Source organism: Pelophylax lessonae (genome assembly GCF_965119305.1).
Source record: "Pelophylax lessonae genome assembly, chromosome: 5".
NCBI classification, from domain to species: Eukaryota; Metazoa; Chordata; class Amphibia; order Anura; family Ranidae; genus Pelophylax; species Pelophylax lessonae.
The window spans coordinates 313,501,933-313,526,406 of NC_138772.1; the positions used below are offsets into that span (position 1 = coordinate 313,501,933).

Consider the following 24,474-nt stretch of genomic DNA (forward strand, 5'->3'; position numbering starts at 1 on the left):
CTCCATTCATACATTGCATTTCATTCATAAAAGCTATAGTACAGCTTCTTTAAATGCAGGTGGCTGGAAATGACGGGCATATTCGAGACTCCTGATAAGTGCAAATGACAGCTCTATTAACCCCCATGACACTGGAAGTTTGCAGCAATGGGGGTAGGGGAATCAGAGGATGGAACATTTCAACTAATTCTGCAGCTATCAGCACAAGGGACACATTACATTGACTGTCCTTTTGTGCTTAATTTTTTTTAAACCTAAACAAGCATAAGCATAGGCTTTACATTTGAATAGAGACCCAAAAATATGACATGCTTCTGCCTTATGAACCCTAACGTCAGTTTTGGCACACATATGGAATTTCTGCAGTCAACAGTAGATCCAGCCTATAGTGCCGAAGGAAAGTAGACATGTGGAACCAGGTATCTGCCTTGTTGAGTGGGCAGCAATACCCTCAGGAGGTACTTCCCCTCGAGCTATGTAGGCTTCTTTGATTGCCCATTCAAGCCACCTTCCCAAAGTATTTTTGGACGCCTTTTCTCCTTTGCAGGGTTCCGCAAAGATTAAGAAGAGTGCGTTTGATTTCCTGAATTCCTTGGTCTAGGTTAGATATTGTACCAGGCATCTTCTTACATCTAATGTATTAAAGGCCTACTCCTTAGAATTAGCTGGAGCCGAAGCCGAAGAAAAAGTAGGTAATACTATTTCCTGAGCATGATGAAAAGACGTAGAAATCTTAGGAAGGAAAGCAAGATCCTTTCTGAGAATTACTTAGTCCGGAAATATTACTTAAAAAGGTTCTGCGACTGACAAGGCCTGAATTTCACTTATTCTCCAGGCCAAAGTGATCGCAACCAGAAAAATTGTCTTTATAACGAAATTCTTCAGAGATGCTTCCTCTAGAGCAGTGATGGTGAACCTTGGCACCCCAGATGTTCTGGAACTACATTTCCCATGATGCTCATGCACTCTGCAGTGTAGTTTAGTATCATGGGAAATGTAGTTCCAAAACATTTGGGGTGCCAAGGTTCGCCATCACTGCTCTAGAGATTCAAACAGAGCTTTCGTGAACCCCTGTAACACAAGAGACAAATCCCATTTAAGAAAAACTTTAGGGGCCACGGCCTATTCTGTGTGAAGGCCCTGAAAAACAAACTGAAAAAAAAACTGAAAGAGCTGCCACTCGGATTTTTAGGGTGCTGGCTGCCAGCCCATTCTCTATTCCTTCATGGAGGAACTCCAAAACTGAAATTGTCTTTTTAACTTGAAGCTCTTTGGAAGAACACTGGGAATTTGATTTCTTCCACACCTTCATGTGGATTGCTCTCGTCACCTTTTTTCTACTAGAAAGAAGGGTGGCAATAAGTTTCTCTGAAAGACTCCTGGCCCTGAATGCCTCAAAGTGAACAAACTACTATCACTTCAGAGAAGGAAAAGAAGGGAGGCCTCCTGTGTACTGAACCAGCAAACACAAAAAGACAGAGTACCTGCCTAGACTGTAAGGCTGAGAACAGTTATCACAGCCCTTACAGAGCAGGCTCCCACTGGAGGAAATACAAAAACAATAAGGCCATAAGTAAAAGACAGAGGCACCATGTTACAGGCTGCAGTGTTTCCTGGGGAAATTGGGTGGAGCTGCACTCTCTTCAGGTGCTGTTCTGAAAGGGGTAACACTGTACTACCTTGGAAAAGTGATCAGGATTTTTTTTTTTTTTTACACATTATGATTTATACCAGTAAATTTCCCCGATATAAGCAACAATTTTTACTGAATGAAACTGATTCATTCAGTAAGTTCTGTTGTGATTAGCTGTGATTGGCCACAGCTAATCACATGGTACAGATGGACTGTGATTGGCCCAGTCTATACATGTGATTACTGTGACCAATCACAGTTAGCAACACAATTGTACACAATGGATGGCATTAAAGGAAGCATCCATTATTTACAATTGTCATGTGATCTTCTGTGATTGGTCACAACAATCACGTTACTGGCAGCGATCCCGTACAATGATTAGTCATCAGCTGTGTCCATGGCAAATCGTATGGTATTAACCCCCCAAAAATTGAGTATATCCACTTGATCTACGGAAAATTTTACCCCCTTAATGGCCATTTTTTTGCAATTCAGCACTGTGCTACTTTAACTGGCGATTACGCGGTCATGTTCTACGCAAACTAAATTTATATAATTTTTTTCTTTTGGTGGTATTTGATCACCATTAGGTTTGTTATTTTTTGAGATATAAATGAAAAAAGACCAAAAATGTTGAAAAAAAAAACAATATTTTTTACGTTCTGCTACAAAACATATACAATAAAAAAAAATCAAATTTCTTCAAAAATTTCAAAAAATATATTCTGCTACATGTCTTGGCCCAAACAAACTATTTAAAAGGCACAATAAACATGGAGTTATTCTATAAAGCTGAGGGCAAAACAAAAAAACAAAAAAACAGGCAATCATACTAATCCCACTGCCACACATGTGAATAACCATTGGTCTTACTAAATATATGGTAACTACTAAAATTGAGCTCAAGCTTTGGTTTGAACCAAACTTTGTCAGTTGTGTCATTCATCCAAACACCGGATTTCATATAATATAAACTTTAATTCTTGTCATTGGTTGTTAAGGAAGCAGCGGGTGCTCCTTCACATCCTGAAGTCACCCTACTATATTATTTACTTGCCAAGTAAATGAAGAGGCAGGGATAGCACAGACATTACTGACCAAATATTGCCACATGATCACTCTTGGGTAATGAGATTGCTTACATTTATAAGCAACAGGAATGGATCATTTCAGAAGACAGTAGGATTTTTTTCTATTTCAGTGGGCGTCGTTGACATGGATCTGCATCGTTGAGGGATGTTATTGAAGATGGATGTACATCGTGGGACATATACTTGGGTTTTTTTTAGTAAAAGACTTGTCAAACGTTGTGTTGCCATTATGTACTGTGAAGGAATGCACTATTTACCCCTTGATCATGTACATAGAGGGAGCCGGTATCTAAGTCTCCCTTATCATAAAGGGGGCTTCCTAATTCCGATAAGCCTTGCACCCACAGGCCCCCACAACCAGCGGGTCAGGGTTATGGGGAAGAGGCTCTTATATCTAACAACATAGGTACAGGGGCTTTGTTGGGGAGGGGGCATGTGGCCTGGTATGTTTTAGGGCATTTGGTGGTGGTGGTGGGGGGGGGGGGGGGGGTATGCCTTCTTAGATAAAGTGCTGGCATGAATTTGTGGGGGAAACATGTCTTTTTGCTTTTTTGTGTGGGATTCCCCTAAAATTCATACCAGTCTTGAAGGATCTAGAATGGAATTTTAAGGAGAACCCACACCTTCCACAACATCCTTACCAGCCCCTCAGTAAGGACAAAGGTCTAGTATGTATTTTTAGGGGAACCACACAGGTTGTTTTTGATCCCTGCTTGTGGGGTCCTTCTGTTATCTAGGGCAGCTGTCATTAAATAGCGGACCGCGGTCTGAACACAGACCGACAGATGCTCCAGTCGGGACCGTCAGCCCGCCAGTCTAGCCTGCCAGATCCCCACCACTCAGCAGTCCTTGGTTGCTATGACCACCAGCGTCCGAGCAACCAATGCCGTCACGTGTGTGCCCCGCCTTCGCTATCTCTCCCAGCTGTCACTCCCTGCCTGGCCGCAAGGCATGGTGCGACATTAAGAGTGATCCCCGCTTTCTTCAGCAAGGTTCTCGGCACAGCTCCAGCCCCCTGTAGCTTGCTACCTCTGCTGACTCCCCCTCCCTGCCTGCCATCAAGGTATGCAGTAAGTTTGCTTCACAGAGATTTACAGGGGCACATGTTAAGGGGTATGCTGATGGGCACATTTTATGTTAAGGGGCATTCTGATGGGCACAACAAAAATGTGCTAATCAGAGTGCTCCTTAACATAAAATGTGGCCATCAGTGTGCCCCTTAACATACAATATGGCCATTGGTGTGCCTCTTAACATAAAATGTGACCATCAGCGTGCCCCTTAACATAAAGTAAACAGCATGCTGATGGTCACATTTTATGTTAAGGGGAACTCTGATGGGCACATTTTATATTAAAGGGAACTCTGATGAGCACATTTTCTGTTAAAGCGGAATTCCGGGCACAGAAACATTTTTTCAGTGAACATGCCCCCGGGACAGTCAGGGCTAGTACATTCCACAATGGCTAGCCTCTGATCTGTCCCGGTTCACACTTACCTGCAAGAAGAAATACTCACTTATAAAATTTCTTCCACAGCGTTGCCATCTCTGTTGTGGGCAGCTGAAGCCAGCGCGATCCTCTTCTGCGTCCTCTTCCGCGTCTTCTTCTCCCAGAATGCGCCTTCAACGGCCCCTCTCGTCACTTCCGGCGCGGCATGCCCAGAAGCTGTTTAGCAGGAATGCGGCATCGCACCGGAAGTGACGAGCGTGGCCGGAGCAGGCGCATTGATTCCTGGGAGCGATGACGTTCAGCTCCCAGGAATCATTGCAAGCCGGAAGAGACGACGCGGGCCGAGGCCGCAGAGGGAGGAAGTGACGAAAGGTGAGTATTTCTTTCTACAATTACAAGGTAAGTAAAAAAAAAAAAATAATCCTAACTATCCAATTCCTTTTCAGGGGAAGCAAAGCAAGCGGATGGGCACAAAATCGATTAGGTCGATTTTGTGCCCGGAACTCCGCTTTAAGGGGGCACACTGATGGGCACATATGTTAACAAGGCACTCTGATGGGGACACCTGATGTAATGTTGCACTGTGGGGGGTAGTCTCATGGGGGCACCTACTCTGGTAGGGGCATCTGATGTAAGGGGGACAACTAATGGGGACACATACAGAGAATTACTAGAGTGTGTGGAAGAAACAGTAACAAAAGTGCCAGAGAATGTGGCTTGCACCAAAAAAAAAAAAAAGGAAAGTAGACACGTACAATCTTTGTAAGTCATAGGACAGACTTAAGCTTAAGACCTCAACCGTAAGAAAATTTTAGTGACCGGACCTTCTTGAATTTTAATTTAATGCCCCTTATCTAGGATAAGGGTCTGGTATAGAGAAAGAAAAGGTTGTTTACAAACAGAAGTGGCCAAAGCTGTCAATTTATCATATTTTAAACTGAATTATTTTTTATTTGTAAATGTCACTTTTGCTACAGTCAGGTTAAGGGCACCATCAGGCATGTTATTTTTAGGAATTGTGCATTTTTATTGTTTCACTTAAAGCATTATCAAAATTATTATTACTATTAAAATTGCTGCTCCAGGCCAAATGTTTTTTTTTTTTTTGTTACATGTTCCTTGGGGAACCTGTTCTGCTTTTTCCCCACCTAGTGTGAGTTCTGCTGTAGAGGGAACTGCAAGAAGCTTATGCCAAGTCAAATTTAGGTACTTACAGTACACAACTTATTTTAGAAAATACAATTATTTCTGTAGTAATGGATACAGTGCTGTATTAATGCACGTCTTTTATATCTACCTTCAGTGCAACATTAAAAAAATATAAAATTATTTAGCGTTAAAATGAGACAATATATTATTGATTTGTTAAATGTCACATGCTGCCACTGCCAAATTTGGTCTTGGGCATCTAAACACAAACAACCTCTGGTCACAAAAAGGTTAAACAACTGTCTTTGCCCTACGTGAGGGGATAAAATAGCTCAATACAAAAATATTTGCAGGTGCTGATGGATTTGTATTGTACTGTACATTAGTGTGACATCTCTAAGCATACAAAAATATTTTCATGCTGACTTTACGGTCTATATTTAAAAACTGCAAAATGTTACCCAACAATGCTATTACCTCCTTAATGCACTGGTAGGAGCCATTATGTCAATTAACTTCTCTCATCCTGAACATAAAATAAAGAAATGCTGATGCAGTGTATGTTATTAAAACATTAGTACAATCTCAGACAGGATAAAATGATTAATGAAATAATGCTAACTATTTGCTTCTACAAGTAGTTTGATAGTGTAGTAGCTATGCTCATGTCCTCTTAAAGTGTTACTAAACCCAGGACCCTGCATGCATTATATCTGGTCTCCCACAGTATGCAGAATATGGAAATGCAATTATTTTAGTAAATATAGACTGCTAAATACCTTTTCTCATTAGTAGTTAGAGCAGCCTTGTGACTTCTATCAGTGTCTGGTTAAAGCTTGTAGGAGGAGTTTTCATTCTCCCCTGATTGTCATATGCGGCTGCAGGACCCCTGACCCTCTATTTGGACAGTGCTGATTGGGCCTGTGCTGATCACATGCACTCTCCCAAGAAAAAAAAACTCTTTAAGAACACACACCAAACTGAGTATGTAAAGTTTGCCCCCAAGGCTCTTTTCTATCAGCAGATAGATTGGGGGCTTTGGAAGAAGAGGAGAATCAGAAGACAGGATCAAACAGTATTTATTCTTATATTTTGCCTTCCCTGGTTCCACGTGATATTCCAATTTGGCTGCAAACACATACAAAAGTGAGTACACCCCTCACATTTTTGTAAATCTTTTATTATATCTTTCATGTGACAACACTGAAGAAATGACACTGCTACAATGTAAAGTAGTGAGTGTACAGCTTGTATAAAAGTGTAAATTTGCTGTCCCCTCAAAATAACACACAGCCATTAATGTCCAAATCGCTGACAACAAAAGTGAGTACACCCCTAAGTGCAAAAGTCAAAAGTGTCAATATTTTGTGTGGCCACCATTATTTTCCAGCACTGCCTTAACCCGATTGGGCATGGAGTTCACCAGAGCTTCACAGGTTGCCACTGGAGTCCTCTTCCACTCCTCCATGACAACATCACGGAGCTGGTGGATGTTAGAGACCTTGCACTCCTCCACCTTCCATTTGAGGATGCCCCACAGATGCTCAATAGGGTTTAGATCTGGAGACATGCTTGGCAAGTCCATCACCTTTACGCACAGCTTCTTTAGAAAGGCAGTGGTTGTCTTGGAGGTGTGTTTGGAGTCGTTATGTTGGAATACTGCCCTGCTGCCCAGTCTCCAAAAGGGAGAGGATCATGCTCTGCCATATTATGTCACAGTACATGTTGGCATTCATGGTTCCCTCAATGAACTGTAACTCCCCAGTGCCGGCAGCACTCATGCAGCCCCAGACCATGACACTCAAACCACCATGCTTGACTGTAGGCAAGACACACTTGTCTTTGTACTCCTCACCTGGTTGCCGCCACAAACACTTGATACCATCTAAACCAAATAAGTTTATCTTGGTCTCGTCAGACCACAGGACATGGTTCCAGTAATCCATGCCCTTAGTCTGCTTGTCTTCAGCAAACTGTTTGCCATCTTTCTTGTGCATCATCTTTAGAAGAGGCTTCCTTCTGGGATGACAGCCATGCAGACCAATTGGATGCAGTGTGCGGCATATGGTCTGAGCACTGACAGGCTGACCCTCCACCTCTTCAACCTCTGCAATAATGCCGGCAACACTCATACGTCTATTTCCCAAAGACATTCTCTGGATATGACGCTAAGCACATTTACTCAACTTCTTTGGTCAACCATGGCGAGGCCTGTTCTGAGTGGAACCTGTCCTGTTAAACCGCTGTATTGTCTTGGCCAACTGCTGCAGCTCAGATTCAGGGTCTTGGTAATCTTCTTATAGCCTAGGCCATTCTGATGTAGAGCAACAATTCTTTTTTTTAGATCCCCAGAGAGATCTTTGCCATGAGGTGCCATGTTGACCAGTGACCAGTATGAGAAAATGAGAGCGATAACACCAAATTTAACACACCTGCTCCCCATTCACACCTGAGACCTTGTAACACTAACGAGTCACATGACACCGGGGGGGGAAATAGCTAATTGGACCTAATTTTGACATGGTCACTTGGGGTGTACTCACTTTTGTTGTCAGCGGTTAAGACATTAATTGCTGTGTGTTGAGTTATTTTGAGGGGACAGCAAATTTACACTGTTATACAAGCTGTACACTCAATACTTTACATTGTAGCAAAGTGTAATTTCTTCAGTGTTGTCACATGAAACGATATAATAAAATATTTACAAAAATATGAGGGGTGTACTCACTTTTATGAGATACTATATCTTCCCACACTGAAAAACGAACAGACGGTATTTTACTGTTTAACGTTTTCTAGCATGAAAGTCCTGGATTACATTTCTGCAAGTGGTACTGAATAATCTTTCATAAAACCTAAGCTGGTCAATATGTTTTTTTAGGCATTAACAGTGCTGAAGCACTGGTGTTGATTTTCAAATTGATCCTTGTGGATTTCTCCTTTGTTATTTTAAAGATTAATATAGGTACTTTCAGATACCAAAAATTGCCTAAACTTTACGTAGGGTACTTGCTAGGCTAGATAAGGCCACTACACATTTCTGCTCAACTTCCTTCCACAATTCAAAAACATACTGGTGGGTTAATTGCTTTCCAATTAAAAATTATGTATGTACCTAACACACAAGAATGTAGCATGAAAGCAGTAATTACAACATAAAAGAACCTTAAGCACACCACACAACACATTACCACAACCCAACATTGTAAACAAGGCCTAAACAACTTGCTAAACAACCCATAGTAAAGTGTGATCCAGCTGATATAGGAATGTTAAAAAGCTAAAGTGTGCAGATGCAAATGCTTAAATATATTGCAAGTTGTATCAATAACACTGCAAATTTACACATTTACCTAGGCTACAAAAAAGGTAATCTGTCAAAGTTAACCATTTCACAGCCAGAAAGTCTTTGGTCTAAGGCAGGGGTCTCCCAACATTTTAAGCACAGGGCCAGTTTATTGTCCTTCTGGCTTTGGGGGACCAGTAGGGTTAGAAAATGCTCCAGCATCAGTGCCCATTGTTGGTATCAATAGGAAAAATAGTGCCCCGTTGATGGTGTCACTAGGGGGACTGGTGCCCCATCATTGGTGTCAGTTGGTGAAATAGCGCAGTTTGGAGACCACTGGTACCTTCTGAAGTTGCTACAGGTTTCTACTCATACTGACCAGCGAGGTGGAAGGGACAAAGTGTGCAATGAGGAAAGCACCAAAAGCAAAACATATGAAAGTCTAGATTCATTTCTATTCAGACTTAAAAATAAGGCAACATGTTTCAGGGGTTCAAAGGGTGCCCCTTCTATAGGGCTTTGTATTGTTGAATAAAATGTTTAACCACTTAAGCCCCGGAAGATTTTACCCCCTTCCTGACCAGGGCCTATTTTGCGATTCGGCACTGCGTGATTTTAATGGACAATTGCGCGGTCGTGCGACGCTGTACCCAAACAAATTTGACGTCCTTTTTTCACACAAACAGTGCTTTCTTTTGGTGGTATTTGATCACCTGTGTGATTTTTTGATCATGCGCTATAAACAAAAAAAGAGCGACAATTTTGCAAAAATAATATTTTTCTAATTTTTTTATATGAAATTCCCCCACAAAAAAATCAAAATTTTTTAACATTTTAGGCCAATTTGTTTTCTGCTACATATTTTTGGTAGAAAAAAAAAAAATCGCAAAAGCGTATTTTGATTGGTTTGCGCAAAAGTTATTGTGTTTACTAACTAAGGGAAAGATTTTTGTCCGGGTAGATCTCCACCTCTTAAAAGTTGCTTACCCCTGCTCTACACTCCTTAAGACCTGATTGAGAACACCCAGTGCTTTGAGACATCAAGGGCCCTACACCTTTTTTCTTTACCAACACAAGAGGACGTTTCCACACTGACAACTAAAGGTTAGGGGACACCACAATTTTACTGTGCTTCTTTTTTGCCATCATTATTCATTTAATCGCAAAATATGCTAGGTATGACATATTATTTATTCTTATCACTAAAATGTTCTAAAATTGTTCTAAAATGTAGTGATTATGCCAATGTACTGAAAAACTGTACCTATCATTCATTTTACCAGGTGTTCCTCAAGACCTGAAAAATATTTTAAGAGTTCCTCTGGGGTAAAAAGCTTGAGAAAGGCTGACATAAGCTGTAAGAAACGTATCCATTCTCTAAGTTTCTTTTGTTATCACAACCTCATATGTGATAGGACATTGTAAAAATTACTCCTCTTCCCATAATAAAAAAAAAAAATATATTTTTTATACTGATGGTAAATCTTAAAAGAGAAGTGCAGGAACCCTAATAAAAAAAAAATTATTTAAAATGTATTTATACTCGCCTACCTAACTCAGTCACCACTCTCTGCTCTTCCCCTCTTGTGACCGCAGGGCTGGGGAGGGGGTTGGGGAGCAGCAGCCTTTGGCTCTACACGGTGCTTTTGGAGGCTGAACCAGCTGTCAAGTCAGGCATCTGGGTGGATCTCAACATTATTGCTGGGCTCCTCTCAAAAATCAGAGCTGGTCTGTGATGTCAGCTGACAGCTCACTGATTCTCGGTCACAGGTATGCAAACGTAACTGCACTCTTGTGACCCACAAGTAGAGTATTGCCAAAAGAGCTTTGGTCATTGGTCTCCATACACAGCAGCTCTGAATAATCTCCAGATTGCGCAACACAGTAACCCGATATTGAAAAAGTAAATTTAATACATTTTTACAGAAGTGATTCTGTCATAAAATTCCATGCAACTTAACCCTATTAGCCAGTTTTTTTATCTATCATTAGACCTAGATGTTTTTATGCGGCACCACTGGCTGGAAGTGGATTTTTTTTCCGAATAATGATCACATAATGAGATTAGGCATTTGCGGTTCTCTTTGTTATTTTTAGTCCTCAAAGAGAACTTGTCTAATGGATTGCAATTGAAGATTAAATAAACAAAAAAAGACATTTGGCATAGTAGATTGAGCATTCCTGAAACAATTATAATATATAGGTCTAGGTAGAAACATGTCCCTATGGCTGGATGCTATTTACCCCTACTCCCACGCTGCAGTTAGGGTACATAAAACATCTTCAGATTACTTTGATTTTAGCAACAGAACAAGACATGGAAGCCCATTCTTCCCGCTATTTTTTATCTTAGACCTTATGCACAGAGGACGTTTTTTTCCTACCCTGGACACCATAGCTCCATTGGGGGGGGGGGGGGCAGCATTAAAAACAGGCCTAAAGCTACATTTTGCAAAAGCATTTAGGCACATCAAGCATCTGGGCATTAATTCATTCCACTGGCCAGAATATGAATTTATTCTGACCATTGGAATGAATTAACGCTCAAGCACTAAACGTGTCTTAAGCGCGTTTACACACGTTTAGTCATGCTGGACATTTTTTCCTGGCAAAACGCTCCCTTCATGAACACGCTGGCACTGGGGTTTTTTCTGCCTCAAACACCTGTAAAAACCTATGTGTGTAAAGACAAATAGGCTAACAGAGGGGAGTTTAGAGGCAGAAACAAGTAACCAGGTTTAGAATCCAACATTTTCTACATTCTGGTAGATGGAAAACAGTACTTGAAATGCAGGCTCTGATAAACCTACCACTATCTTTATGGCAAGCAAATGAACTTGGCATTTTTCCCTAATCCTACCTAAATCCCAAAGTTTAACCACATCTCCGACTTCATTTAAATGTACATGTTTGGATCCTTCCACTCTTGGCAATGCCCTGTCTGATTCGTATCAGTTGCTGAATCAACCACCTACTGATGTACTACCATTTCTTCCTAAATGGGAAAGAGACCCCGTATCTCAACAATATTTTATACTTTTCCCACAGCTCTTCTATTACCAATAAGTTTCAGGAGTTTGGTGCTAACCTCCTCTCACAATGGTACAGGGTGAACACAACCCTTCACAAATGTTAAACACTGGTCCCTCCAGTTTGTTTGCAGTGTGGGACTGAGACTGAGACTGGTACATTATTACACATTTTTGGGAATATCCTGCTCTTAAAAGTTTCTGGAGTAGTGTACAAGCCTATACTAAAAAGCTCACCAATATTGACCTGGGGAATAACCCTGCTATGTTCCAACTGCATCTAAATCACTTATCGAGAAAGCAATATAAAAAAATTGGATTTTTGACTTACCGTAAAATCCTTTACTCTGATGTTCATTGACGAACACAGCTTTAGATATTCATAACTGTTGGGTTATACTGCCCGCTACAGGAGTAGGACACTAGGCAGAAAAAAGTCTGGCTATGCCCATGAGCGGTCCCATGGGGTATACTCCCGCTCTCTGCTATAGACACTCAGTTTAGTTACAAGCAGTGTCAGAAGAAATAAAACTCCACAGAGAGATGGGTGCTATGTCTGTCAATGAGCATCAGAGAAATGGATTTTACGGTAAGTCAAAAATCCCATTTTCTCTTTCCTTCATTGACGGACACAGCTTCAGATCTTTATAACCTTTGGGACGTCCCAAAGCAGTGTTAAATATGAGGGGTGGGAACAGCAAAATAAATTCCCAAGGCTAAACAGTAGCCAACCAGGCAACAGGAGCTCAACCAAAACAACTGGAGCCCACCTGAAAAAAATACACCCTCAAAGAGGATCAGGTCCTCTAAACAGAAGCCTGCAAAACCGTGAAACCAAAAGAAGCATCCACAGATGCCAACACATCCACTTTATAAAATTTTGTGAAAGTGTGCACCGAAGACCAAGTGGCCACCTCGCAAACCTGCATCACTGACACCTGATGACTGAAAGCCCAGGAGGCACTAAGCACCCAAATAGAGTGCACCTTAACAGGGAAAGGAGGAACCTCACTCTTGATGGAATAGGCCTGAATCACTGTCTGTCTGATCCATCTGGGAATGGTCGCAGAGGAAGCGGACAACCTTAACGAGGCCCATCCATGAGCACAAAGAGAGAGTCTGACTTCCTGAAAGACTCCGTAGCCTGGACCACATCCAAGGCATGCAAGGCAATTTCCTTCAGATGTTTAGGCCTGGGACACAGGGAAGGCAAAACAATGTCTTCATTTAAATAAAAATCAGAGACAACCTTTGGAAGGAACAATGGACAGGGGTGAAGAACCACCTTATCTCTATGAATCACCAGGTAAGGTGAACAACAGTATAACGCCGCCAGTTCAGACACCCTGCACGCAGAGGTGATAGCCACCAAAAAGGCCACCTTCTGGGACAGTGTAAGCAGGAGAATCTCCCGAAGATTCTCAAAGGGGGGCTTCTGGAGGACCAAAAGCACCAAATTGAGGTCCCAAGGCGGCAACGGAGCCTGCACTGGAGGAACAAAATGCCGGACACCCTGAAGAAAGATACGCACCAGGGAGTGTGCGGCCAAAGGTCATTGGAAGAAGACCGCCAAAGCCAACACCTGGCCCTTGATGGTACTCAAGGCCAATTCCTGTTCAACCCCCCCATTGAAGAAAGAGCAAGATCCAAGCCACCGGATTGCGAAGATGAACCCTAAGAGACTCACACCACGCAATGTACATCTTCCACGTACGATGGTAGACCTCCAAGAAGTAGATTCCCTTGCTTTTTATTGTGTAGGAATCCCCAACTTAGACAAACCTCTATCCTTCAGCACCTGGCGTTCAACAGCCAAGCCGTCAAAGCCAGGGACTGTAAAGCAGGATGGAAAATCGGTCCTTGGGACAGCAGATCCTCCCTGAGAGGAAGCTTCAAAGGAACGTCGGCGTATCAAGCCCAGCGCAGCCAGTCCGGAGCCACTAAGATGACCGGAACCCCTTCTGCCTTGATCCTGCATAGAAGTCTTAGCAGAAGCTTGAGAGGAATGTGGGCATAAATCAGACGATACTGTCCCCACGGAGCCACCAGCACAACTGTGCTATCCACCACAGGATCCCTTGACCGAGCCACAAACCTCTGCACCTTTCTGTTGTGCCGAGACACCAACAGATCTACCTCGGGGGTGCACCACTGATAAAATGCCTCCGGATGAAGGGACCACTTTCCTTGGTCAAACGCCAGCTGACTGAGGTAATCCGCCTGCCAGTTTTCCACCCCGGGAATGTGCACGGTGGAGAGGGCTGGAACGAATCCTTCTGCCCACCTTAGAATGCCGGCTACCTCCAGAGCTGCCAGGACACTTCTTGTGCCCCTTTGGTGATTGACATAAGCCACGGCCATGACATTGTCCAATTGACTGCGCCCTGGACAACACTGAAGACAATCCATCCAATGTTCCAGACAGTCTGATTGCTCGGAGTTCCAAGACATTGATCGGTAGTCTGGACTTTTCCACATATTTGCAAATGTCCCACTGTTGGTGCTCTAACAAACCAGCATAAGACTGCACAGCTACAGTATGCGCAGCTCTCACATATATCTGTGAAAGTATGCAACTTAAATCAGTATTAAACCCAATAGCAAACATGTTACATTGCAGCTGACCAATTCTTAGATGTGATGGTTGTAGGAGTTTCCTTTTTTAGAATGCCTTCTATTTTCATCTGGTGATCCAGACAGCACATCTGTTTTTTTTTTTAAACATCTCCAGCAAAATGTATCAGTTTAAATGGATCAGACAAATTACTTAACAACGACAGGGGTGATTAAAATTATCAGCTTTTATTTATTTATGCAAAACCTTTATCCCAAAAGGAAAAACACTGTTTGCTGTAACTGATTATAAAGTGTGAGCTGGAGTTCGGGCACAATCTGTTAATGTATCTAAATCTGCTAGTACATTTATCACTACCCCCCCCCCCCCCCCTCCCAGACTGACAATGCTGCTGTCTGCTAAGCCTTCTGTACTCATTCATTCAGAGTAGTGTCTCACTAATACATGAGGTGTTCTAATAGCCAGATCTCCAGGTGAAAACAAGCCAATGAAAATGAATGCAGCCACCACATCCTATAATTTGTAAGCTGCAGTAAATTACATTTTTAGTTTTGGGTTTAATATCGCTCTACATCAGAAACAGATTAAACAGGTCCACTTCAGCTGAAGGTGCTAAAATGCTGCAGTTGTGCGCTGCAGTTGTGCGCGGTGCGCTTGTTACCTTACCCTTGCTTGATTTTAACTCATGTGTTTTCTTTTTCTTTTTTGCAATGCTATATTAAACCATGTGTTTTAACTTATTTTTATATCTTTTATTGGCATTTGCTTTGTGCTTTGGCTTGGCATTGAGTGTTTGGCGCTTACCCATTATTTCCCAGTCTTTTTGCAGCTGTTTTTCCTAATTGTAATCTCTTTGATGTATAAAGACAATAAACAAGCTTAGCTGGTTATAGTTTTGTCAACATTAAACTTCATCTACCATTTAACTGCCCATGTTGCCATCTTGTAAGGATCTTTCTGTATAATGTCACTATATGAGTTTTTATAATGCTACATAGCTTTGTCATCTGCAAACATCACTACATTTAAATGAATAGCAAGTATATAATGGGAGATGTTTTTCAGTGTATAGGTTATCACCTTGTATTATTTTAAAGATGTTTTCAAAGTTTGTGTTTGTGTTTTTTGTAAGACTTTAAAAGAAGTAGTAAAAGTGACAGTCCACAGCGCTATCAAATAGTAATGTCATGTAAAGTACCACATTGGCAGATTGCTGTCATTCAACAGCTGCAGTGCTTTGATAGGAAACTTAAAAGCAGATTCAATACTTAAAGAACTCTAGGCTACAAAAGAAAAAAAAAAAAAAATGGAAGTTAAACACATTTTAGCACATTTATACAGTATTTGTATATGTGGGAAATATATAGTTTGATGATCAAACACAAAATTGTAATGCTTCATGATAAAGTAATTTACTTAATTCCTGAATTCCCATAATCTGCGCCTAAATAAATATTATACAACATCAAAATTAAACAGAAATTCAATGTGCTAGGAATAGCAGAAATCCCCTTCTTTTCTGCGTTCTTTCTATAAATATACCAGCAATTGCAGAACCAATCAAAGATTACCTAGGTTGGTTGCCATAGTCATGGTGATGCCAATTATGCATACTGAATATTAACTTCACCATTTCCCACTGTAAAGGAAACCACATTTGCCACCTATCAGCACCCCAGGTATCTCTACCATGTTGTAACCAAAAGCTAACCATGCTTTATGTGAAGTGGCTAGTTTAGCATGGAAAGGAAAGGATTCTCTTTTTCTTGTAATATCAGCCACAACAAGCCCCTTTTTGGCATGGCAGTATATTACTTTTTAAGGGATGTTGGTGGGTTTTGTTTTTTTTTAAGGCACAAGGTATAGCATGGTGCTTTTGCCTGGTTAATTGTCCCTTTCTATCTTCTACAGTACTCGGTTGATCCTGCCTGGTTCTGTCTTCCCTCTGTGAGCTGACCATGTTTATCATGGCTGCTGAGCCATGAAAGCGTGGTCAGCGTACCTGCCTCTGTCCTTCCAGCTCTCTCCTGTGCGTCTCTGCATCTCCCCCACTCCTCCTCCTTCCCTCCCTGTCAGTTCCGTAGTCTGCAATCTGTGTGAGAACATGATTTCCTTCCTGCTCCTCCCACAAAATTTTCATAATCAATCAAAATATAGTTTGAAAAACATAAGTATGTGTAGTGTAACATTAAAAACATATATGAGCAGTTTCTGCTTCATTTTGAGTTCATTTTTTTTTTTTTTTAAACACGTGACCGGCAATCGGCGCTGTGCAGACACAAGGTCAGAGAGCACAGATTCTACTTCTGACGTATCTTACATATGTCAAAAGGGAATCTCAGCCCCTCTAACTTGGCTCCCTTAGATCGAGATGAAGAGTGGAGGGAGGACACGTGACTGCAAATCAGAGCAAGAAAAAAAAAAGTATTTACGATTAGAATTAAAAAAAAAAAAAACACACTGCACTGTTAAAGGAGCAAAACCATGGAGGTCAAATCAATTTAGGGCATGTGACTTTACAACCACTTTAAGGTTAAGAATACTTTCAAACCATGCTAGGTATTTTAATACATTTTTATCACTGCTATTCATAATTGTTTAATAACATTCAAGGAAGCGCCCTTCTTCGTGGTTTGTTAATACATTTTAATACTGTATATCCAGTAACATAATGGGAGTTACCTTTATGGACACAGGTCAGTTTCAACAATGCTTTACCTGTCTGAACTGTATAATATTCAGAAATACACATCTACAAATGAGCACAGAACAGCTAACCAAAAAAATGAAATGAAATTGATTGTTTGCCATTTTTAAACGATTTATACATTTAATAGTTTACTTACCTAAATGGTGAAAATAAGAATGACAGGGTGGTTTCTTTTTTCTGTGCCATCTTGACCTGGAAAATGTATTTCTTCAGTTTATTTTTTAGATATAAAGGGTAGATGTTAATCTCACAAGAAGCATTTTTTGCTGGGAAACTTTCATAGCAATATACCAACGACTTGGTCCCACAAACAGAATGAACAGAAAACACAGAATGGTACATAATATGAAAGAAGAACACAGGAAGTGAAATTGAGTTTTACTTGCCCTTGGTTTTAGCCTGATCTAGAGATAATGACTTTAAAAAATTATATAGAAAGGTTCATTAGTTTAGGAGTTGGGGGAGTGTTAAATAGTGGTGTTGTATCCCAAATAAAATGCTTCCCTCAATAGTAAAAGAAATAAATAATACATTTTGAAGTCGGCTCTCTGCATTATCACTGCCTTTGAAAGGATTCCACATTACCGGAGGTGGTGGGCGGGTTTATAATAGCATTTCGGTGTTTGGCTTTCCGATTTCTCTTAGCCTAGGGCTAACTGCTAGACCATGGCATAGTTGCCAAGAGCATAATTGTCTATTCATTTGTCTATTAACCCAAGTTACTTGGGAGACATTAGGCTTTGAGGATCTTCTCTGGGTTTCTTTGTGGTTTAGGTAAATTTTTTAAATCTCTGGGAGATGAGCTTCACTTACAGCATGTACTGTGAAAATGGTGATGTCACCAAAGTGAGAAGGTAGTTGGTGGAGCCAAATGTAGAGTGGGCTGAGAGTCCAGAATCTGCAGGCTTAGCCTCATCTCCACTCTGTACATTTCTGCAAAAGTGGCAGGAGGTTAGTAGTGGCAGAGGGAACAGTAGTGGAGAATGCAATGACAGAGTTTGCTGGGTGTCAGAAAGGTGCAGTATCTGGGATGTTAAGGTTCAGTATCAGGTGTGCTAGGGGGTGGGTTCACAGTCAGCGGTGCAGGTGATAGGGGTGCTGGATAACAGGGAGTAGAGTACCAAGGGTACTAAGATGTTAAAGTGCCAGAAGCACTTGGTTCTTTAGAGGTTCGAATGCAAAAGTGATCTACTTGTAAGCCTGCAGGGAGGCTTCTTTGACTTCCCATCACCAACATCAATATGGTGTAGGCTCCTGGAGCATATCACCCATTGCTCTAATGTAAGCGCAAGGGTGTCTAGTTAGCAAAAGAAGGGGGTCATTAGAATTAAGTTATGTAAAAGTATAGCTAGCCTTAAGGGCCCCTATAGACCTATACATTACCTTAAACCGTGGTAACACAAGGCACTCTGTGCTGTGCACTTCATTTAGACCAGCATTTCGATGCACAAACACATTGGGTGCCAACGGACCTGTACTGCAGTGACCCACAATACACATGCCTTGCGTTGTTGTGTGCTGTGTTAAAAAAAAAAAAGTGCCGGTCTGGTTTATTTACATTGTCGCATGTTAGCAGCCTGCTCTTGACAAGTCAACATGCAAAATACCGCACTGGATATACACTATGCATTGGAATGACAATTTGAAGGGGGTTTTAAAAATTTGATCTGCACTGTTGGCCATGTGATCTGTAAACTATATTGACTTAGAAGGGGGGTTTCTGAAATTATGTGTTTTCCATACGTCTTAGGCAAGACATCCACAAGTCTCCAAATTTGGTGTAGGGACATTGGAGAATCCCACAACTAAGTCCCTCTATCTCATGCCAACAGAACATTCTGGTGTAAGGTCTAGAAAGGAACTGAGAAAAATGAACCGCCTTGAAATCCTCACCAATATTCACATTGAGAGAGGAATTGAGGGAAAACTCTGGTTTCTAAAAAAATCCCTCTGATTTATTAGTGCAAGGCACTTCTCCAGTGGAGTAAATTACCATTGCCTGGACAGCATCCAGGTAGGACAACTGCTGAGCTTGCATCAATACCGATTTCTGGGGACTGAATCCAACCACACCTCTCTAGAATACATACTGTGTGAGATGCGCTTTGCCCCTGTGCTGAACAATTTGCAACTTGAGAGGAAGATAGTTCAGGTATCCCAGAATAGCCCCTTCCGGGGCCTTCAGAAGGCCTAGAATTGAGTCCAAGACCCTCGGGAATACTCGGGCTGTGGACAGGCCAATGGCCAGAGTCCTGCACTGTAAATACCAAAACTCTACTGCAAATCAAAGAACTTTTGGTGAGGAGGAAAAAACTGGGACATGTAGGCAGCATCCTTAAGACCACTACTGCCAGGAACTCCCGGCTGGAGCAAGGTCAATACTCTGCACAATGATACCCTCTGCTGGGGATGGGGGGGCCCGCTGCCCAGACGAGAGAGGGGCATTGTGCTTTTGAGTTTAATACCTAAAGCTTTAAAGTATAGTTTATTTGCTACAGGTTTGCAACTCTGCAATAAACTGCAAAATATGTTATGTTATTGTGGTTGAATGACAGTCATACAAAGAAGAACAGAGAGGTGTAATAACAGAAAGTTAGCAGCATTTTCAAGCGCCAAGAATTAGCTTAGAGGGAGAGTCCACTTTATGAAGAGTCTGTCCCCAGCAAACAAAACCCCAGCTGTGTAATTGTCTGTGTTTTTTACTGAAATGTCAACTTTGCAGCTGCTGATTTCTTTCCCCACCTGCTGCTTTTCAAACCTGTAGCATTCAGCAATGAAGAAGTTTCAGAGCACTTCCCTAAATGTGTTACTAAACTCAGGAGTTTGCATTCACTATATCTGGCCTCCCACAGTACACAGAATATGTAAATGCAATAGTTTTATTAAATATAAACTGCTAAATACCTTTTTCTTATCAGGAGTCTTATGACTTCTATCAGTGTCTGGTTAAAGCTTGTAGGAGTTTTTATTCTGCCCTGATTGTCCTATGAGCCCTGCAGGACCCCTGACCCTCTGTCTGGACAGTGCTGAGCACATGCACTCTTCCAAAGAAAAAAAAAAAAAAAAACTCTCTAGCTATACACACCAAACTGAGCATGCGCAGCTTGCCCCCAAGGCTCTGTTTTATCAGGAGATAATTTGGAAACAGTGTAAGAAGGGGAGGATCAGAGAAGACAGATCAAACAGCTTTTTTGCATAATGCAGAGGATTAACTCCTTAGGTTCCACAGTGAGTATAACAAGCATGCTTTACTGCATACAAAAAAATGATTTTTTTGTTGTGGGTTTAGGGGCACTTTAAGCTCTTTTCTACAGGTCAACCAGGTGAGGAGTGGGCTGGTGTGTGGGGACAGAAGTAGGCAGCTGCATATGCATATTAAAGAAAAAAAAACAGAAAGTGCAGAACGGCTGCATTTATACATGTTCCCTTGCCACAATTTAAACTGTGGAAAGTTTGTATTTAAAGAATTGTAGTAATGTGATAAATTATCTGTTGTATTCTGTGGGAAAAGTGTGAATATACTGTAATTTACTACGATAATGCGCAGTATGTGATAGGTATATCAGCACAAGGAGATCTGTTATTGTCTGCTCTTTGTGTAATGTGTAATATGCACTCCTGACCCCTGCGCGTTACACACATCTGACTCCGGCAATTTTTGCATACACACTGACCCATACAGCTGTGTGTTACTTAATTTAGACCTCATGAAGAGTAGGCTCAGGCTTTTATTAATCCCATTCCAATGTTATCACAATTTGATCACACCTACAAATCGCAATGGTGCACTTCGCATCCAACATCATTTATCTACTAAGCCTAAGGAATGTTGTGTTTATACCACAAAACTTCTGCCGCTGGTTTCAAAAGTCTGTGACCAATTCTTTCAGAGTGTATTAAAAATGGAGGTGTGATTTTGTGGGTGTGGCTACAAATAGGGGCATAGCGTTGTAGGTGTGGTTAAAGGTGGGCAGTCTATAGGGTGCTCCTAGGTTTTAAAAATCTGCTCCATCTCTGTTCCAACTCCTGAGCTTGTTTAACCACTTGTCGCAGAATCACATACATGTACTTATTTGTGTTCAAGTGGCTATACTGCGGTTATGGCTGCTGCCATTTGCCAAAAACCTGGCCTTTTTTTTCAGCCGGCGATACGCTTTTATTGAAAAGCAATCCTATTAGCTGCTAAATTGCTTTACAGGCCCCGGGAGGGGATGTCCCCCGCCACATCTCTGGGCTCTCCTGTGCAATCAGGGAGGCCAGTATCCAATCCGGCGGTGCCGCCAGGTTATCATAGAGCTGGACGAGAACCAGAAGGTTCCCAGCCATCTCTATGGTCTAGGAATCTGTAAGAGATGTCATTACGTAATTTCCGCTTCAAGCAGGAATAAAAGTGATAAAAAAGGGACAGTGTAAAAATAAAAAATATTTAATAAAATAAATCACTTTCTTTTTTTTAAAGGGCCTGCCATGGTGGCGTATATATGTAAACGGTGTACACACCACACGTGTGAGGTATTGCCGCAAACGTGATAGGGAGAGCAATAATTATAGCGCTAGACCTCCTTTGTAACTCTAAATTAGTGACCTGTAAACTGTTTTAAAATGCCACCTATGGAGATTTTAAGCATCATAGCTTATCACCATTCCATGAGCGTGTGCAATTTTAGGCTGGATTCCCACTAATGCGTTTTTTCATGCTTTTTGCAGGAATAAATTTCATTTTTTTTAACATGGGTTCCTATGGAACACATTCACATGAATACATTTTTGTGCCTCTGCATTTTTGGAAAGGGTCAGGGACTTTTTTCCCTCAAAAGGCATCGTTTTGCATGTAATAGACTTCAATTGAACTGCATCAAAAACGTATTCCGTTTTTACCGCAATTTTTGCATTTTTAAATCTGCCCAACAACACATTTTCCCCCGAAAAAAACGCAAAACACAAATCGCTGTAAAATCACTGCAAAATTGTGTTAAAATTGCGGTCCACTGAAGTCTATTACATGCAAAACGCTGCATTTTGCAGGAAAAAAGTCCCTGAACCTTTCCAAAAACGCAGAGGTACAAAAATGCATTGATGGGAATGTGTTCCATAGGAACCCATGTTAAAAAAATGAAAAGCATTTCTGCAAAAAGCATGAAAAAAATGGATTTTTGTAAAATCTTACCCTAAAATCCTTTTCTCTTAAGCTCATTGACAGACGCAGTCCTCTTGATTAATATCAAATTGGGTTATACTGCCCTCTACAGGAGTAGGACACTAGGCAGAAGGAAAACGTTCTGGCCACACCTTAGGGGCAGTCCCAGAGGGTATATCCTCTCTCTCCCTGCTACAGGATGTCAGTTATGTCACAAAGCAGTGTCAGAGAATTTAACCCAACCCAGCTCAAAAGTAGAGGGGCGGGTACTGCGTCTGTCAATGAAAAAAGGATTTTTTACGGTAAGATTTTACAAAAATCCATTTTTCTCTGTCGCTCATTGACAGACACAGTCCTCTTGATTAATATCAAATTGGGACGTCCCAAAGCAGTGCCACAAATGAGGGGTGGGATAACAGAAATCAAAATTTAAATCCAGAAGGCCCAACCGGTGCCGACTAGAAGTCTTAAAGGCTCATCAAACCAAAGGATGAGACTCAACTGAAAACCCAACAGAAAAAAACCCTTGAGGTAGACCAACGGTCTCCTCAAATTGCGGCCTGCAAAACCTTGCGGCCAAAAGAGGCATCCGACGATGCCATCACATCAACTTTATAAAATTTTGTAAAGGTATGAACCGACGACCAGGTAGCCGCCTTGCAAACCTGGACCACTGACGCCTGATGGCGGAAGGCCCAGGAAGCACTAAGCGCCCGAGTGGAGTGCGCCTTAACAGGGAACGGAGGATTCCGACCCATATAGAATAAGCCTGTACCACCGTCTGTCTGATCCATTTGGAGATAGTCGCGGCAGATGCAGGCAACCCCTTTTTGGGGCCATCCGTGATCACAAAAAGTGAATCCGTTTCACGAAACGATTCCGTAGTCTTCAGGTATACCCTGATTGCCCGAACCACATCCAAGGAATGTAACGCACACTCCCGAGGATGACTGGGCTTAGGACACAAGGAAGGTAGCACAATATCTTCATTCAGATGAAACTCCGAAACCACCTTAGGAAGGAAGGATGGATTCGGACGAAGAACTACCTTATCCCTATGAACCACCAGATATGGGGAACGACAGGATAATGCGGCCAGTTCTGACACCCTGCGTGCAGAAGTAATGGCCACCAAGAAGGCCACCTTCTGGGATAATGTGAGCAAGGGAATCTCCCTTATATTTTCAAAGGGAGGTCTCTGAAGAACCGACAACACCAAATTAAGATCCCAGGGCGGTAAGGGCGCGCGCACTGGCGGAGCCAGATGCCGCACCCCCTGGATGAAATTCCGCACCAAGGAATGGGTAGCCAAAGGTTTCTGAAAGAAAATTGCTAACGCTGAAACCTGACCCTTGATATTACTCAAGGCCAGCTTGTGCTCAACCCCCTGTTGCAGAAAAGCCAAGATTCGGGTCACCGAATAGGTACGTGGAAGAAATCCAAAGGATTCACACCACGCAATATAAGACCTCCATGTGCGATGATAGACTTTTATGGAAGTCGCTTTCCTTGCTTTAATTAAAGTAGGAATAACTGAAGTTGACAATCCTTTGTCCTTCAGCACCTGAGTCTTAATAGCCAGGCCGTTAAAGCCAGCGATTGTAAAGCAAGATGGAAGATCGGTCCCTGAGACCGCAGATCCTCCCTGAAAGGAAGTCTCCAAGGAACGTCCGCGACCAGCCTGACCAAGTCGGCGTACCCGGGTCGACGCGGTCAGTCCGGAGCTACCAGGATAACTGGAATTCCCTCCACCTCTATCCTGCGAAGAAGTTTCGGCAGCAACTTGAGAGGAGGGGAAGACATACAGTAGCTGATACTGTCCCCACGGGGCGACCAGCGCGTCTGCTGCGTCCGCTCGAGGATCTCGGGAGCGGGCTACAAACCTCCGCACCTTCCTGTTGAGCCGAGCTGCCAACAGGTCCACCTCCGGGGTGCCCCAAAGAAGGCACAGCTGGTGAAAAACCTCTGGATGAAGAGGCCATACCCCTTGATCCAGAATCTGCCTGCTGATCTTCCACCCCTGGAGTGAATACCGCGGAGAGAGCCGGAACAAACCGTTCCGCCCAATGAAGGATGCTGGCCACTTCTATGGCCGCCAGGGCACTCTTGGTGCCCCCTTGGTGATTGACATAAGCCACGGCCGTGGCCTTGTCCGACTGGACCCAAACCGGTCTACCCTGAAGCTGCTCGGTCCAGTAAATCAGACAAAGTCTGATCGCTCTCAGTTCCAATACATTTGTCTGTAACCTGGATTCTATCGGAAGAAATGACTTCCCCTGGTTGAGCATCGGAGCCCGAAGCCACCAGACCAGAGACTCCCTGGTCCGCTCGCTCAACCGGATCCGATTGTCCAGAGAATCGGGATTCCGATTCCATTAGAAAAGAATCTCCTTTCGGAGAGTTCGGGCAT

The 24,474-nt window shown here is 42.3% G+C and overlaps 1 protein-coding gene across 1 annotated transcript in view; it reads right to left on the reverse strand.

The window, feature by feature from the left end:
* PIGN (phosphatidylinositol glycan anchor biosynthesis class N) overlaps positions 1-24,474 on the reverse strand; it is a 710,925-nt gene that overhangs the window by 481,312 nt on the left and 205,139 nt on the right. Inside the window, exon 12 of the mRNA XM_082259251.1 lies at positions 17,064-17,119. Within this exon, the coding sequence (XP_082115377.1) occupies positions 17,064-17,119 (56 nt within the window). The remainder of the gene's footprint in view (positions 1-17,063; positions 17,120-24,474) is intronic.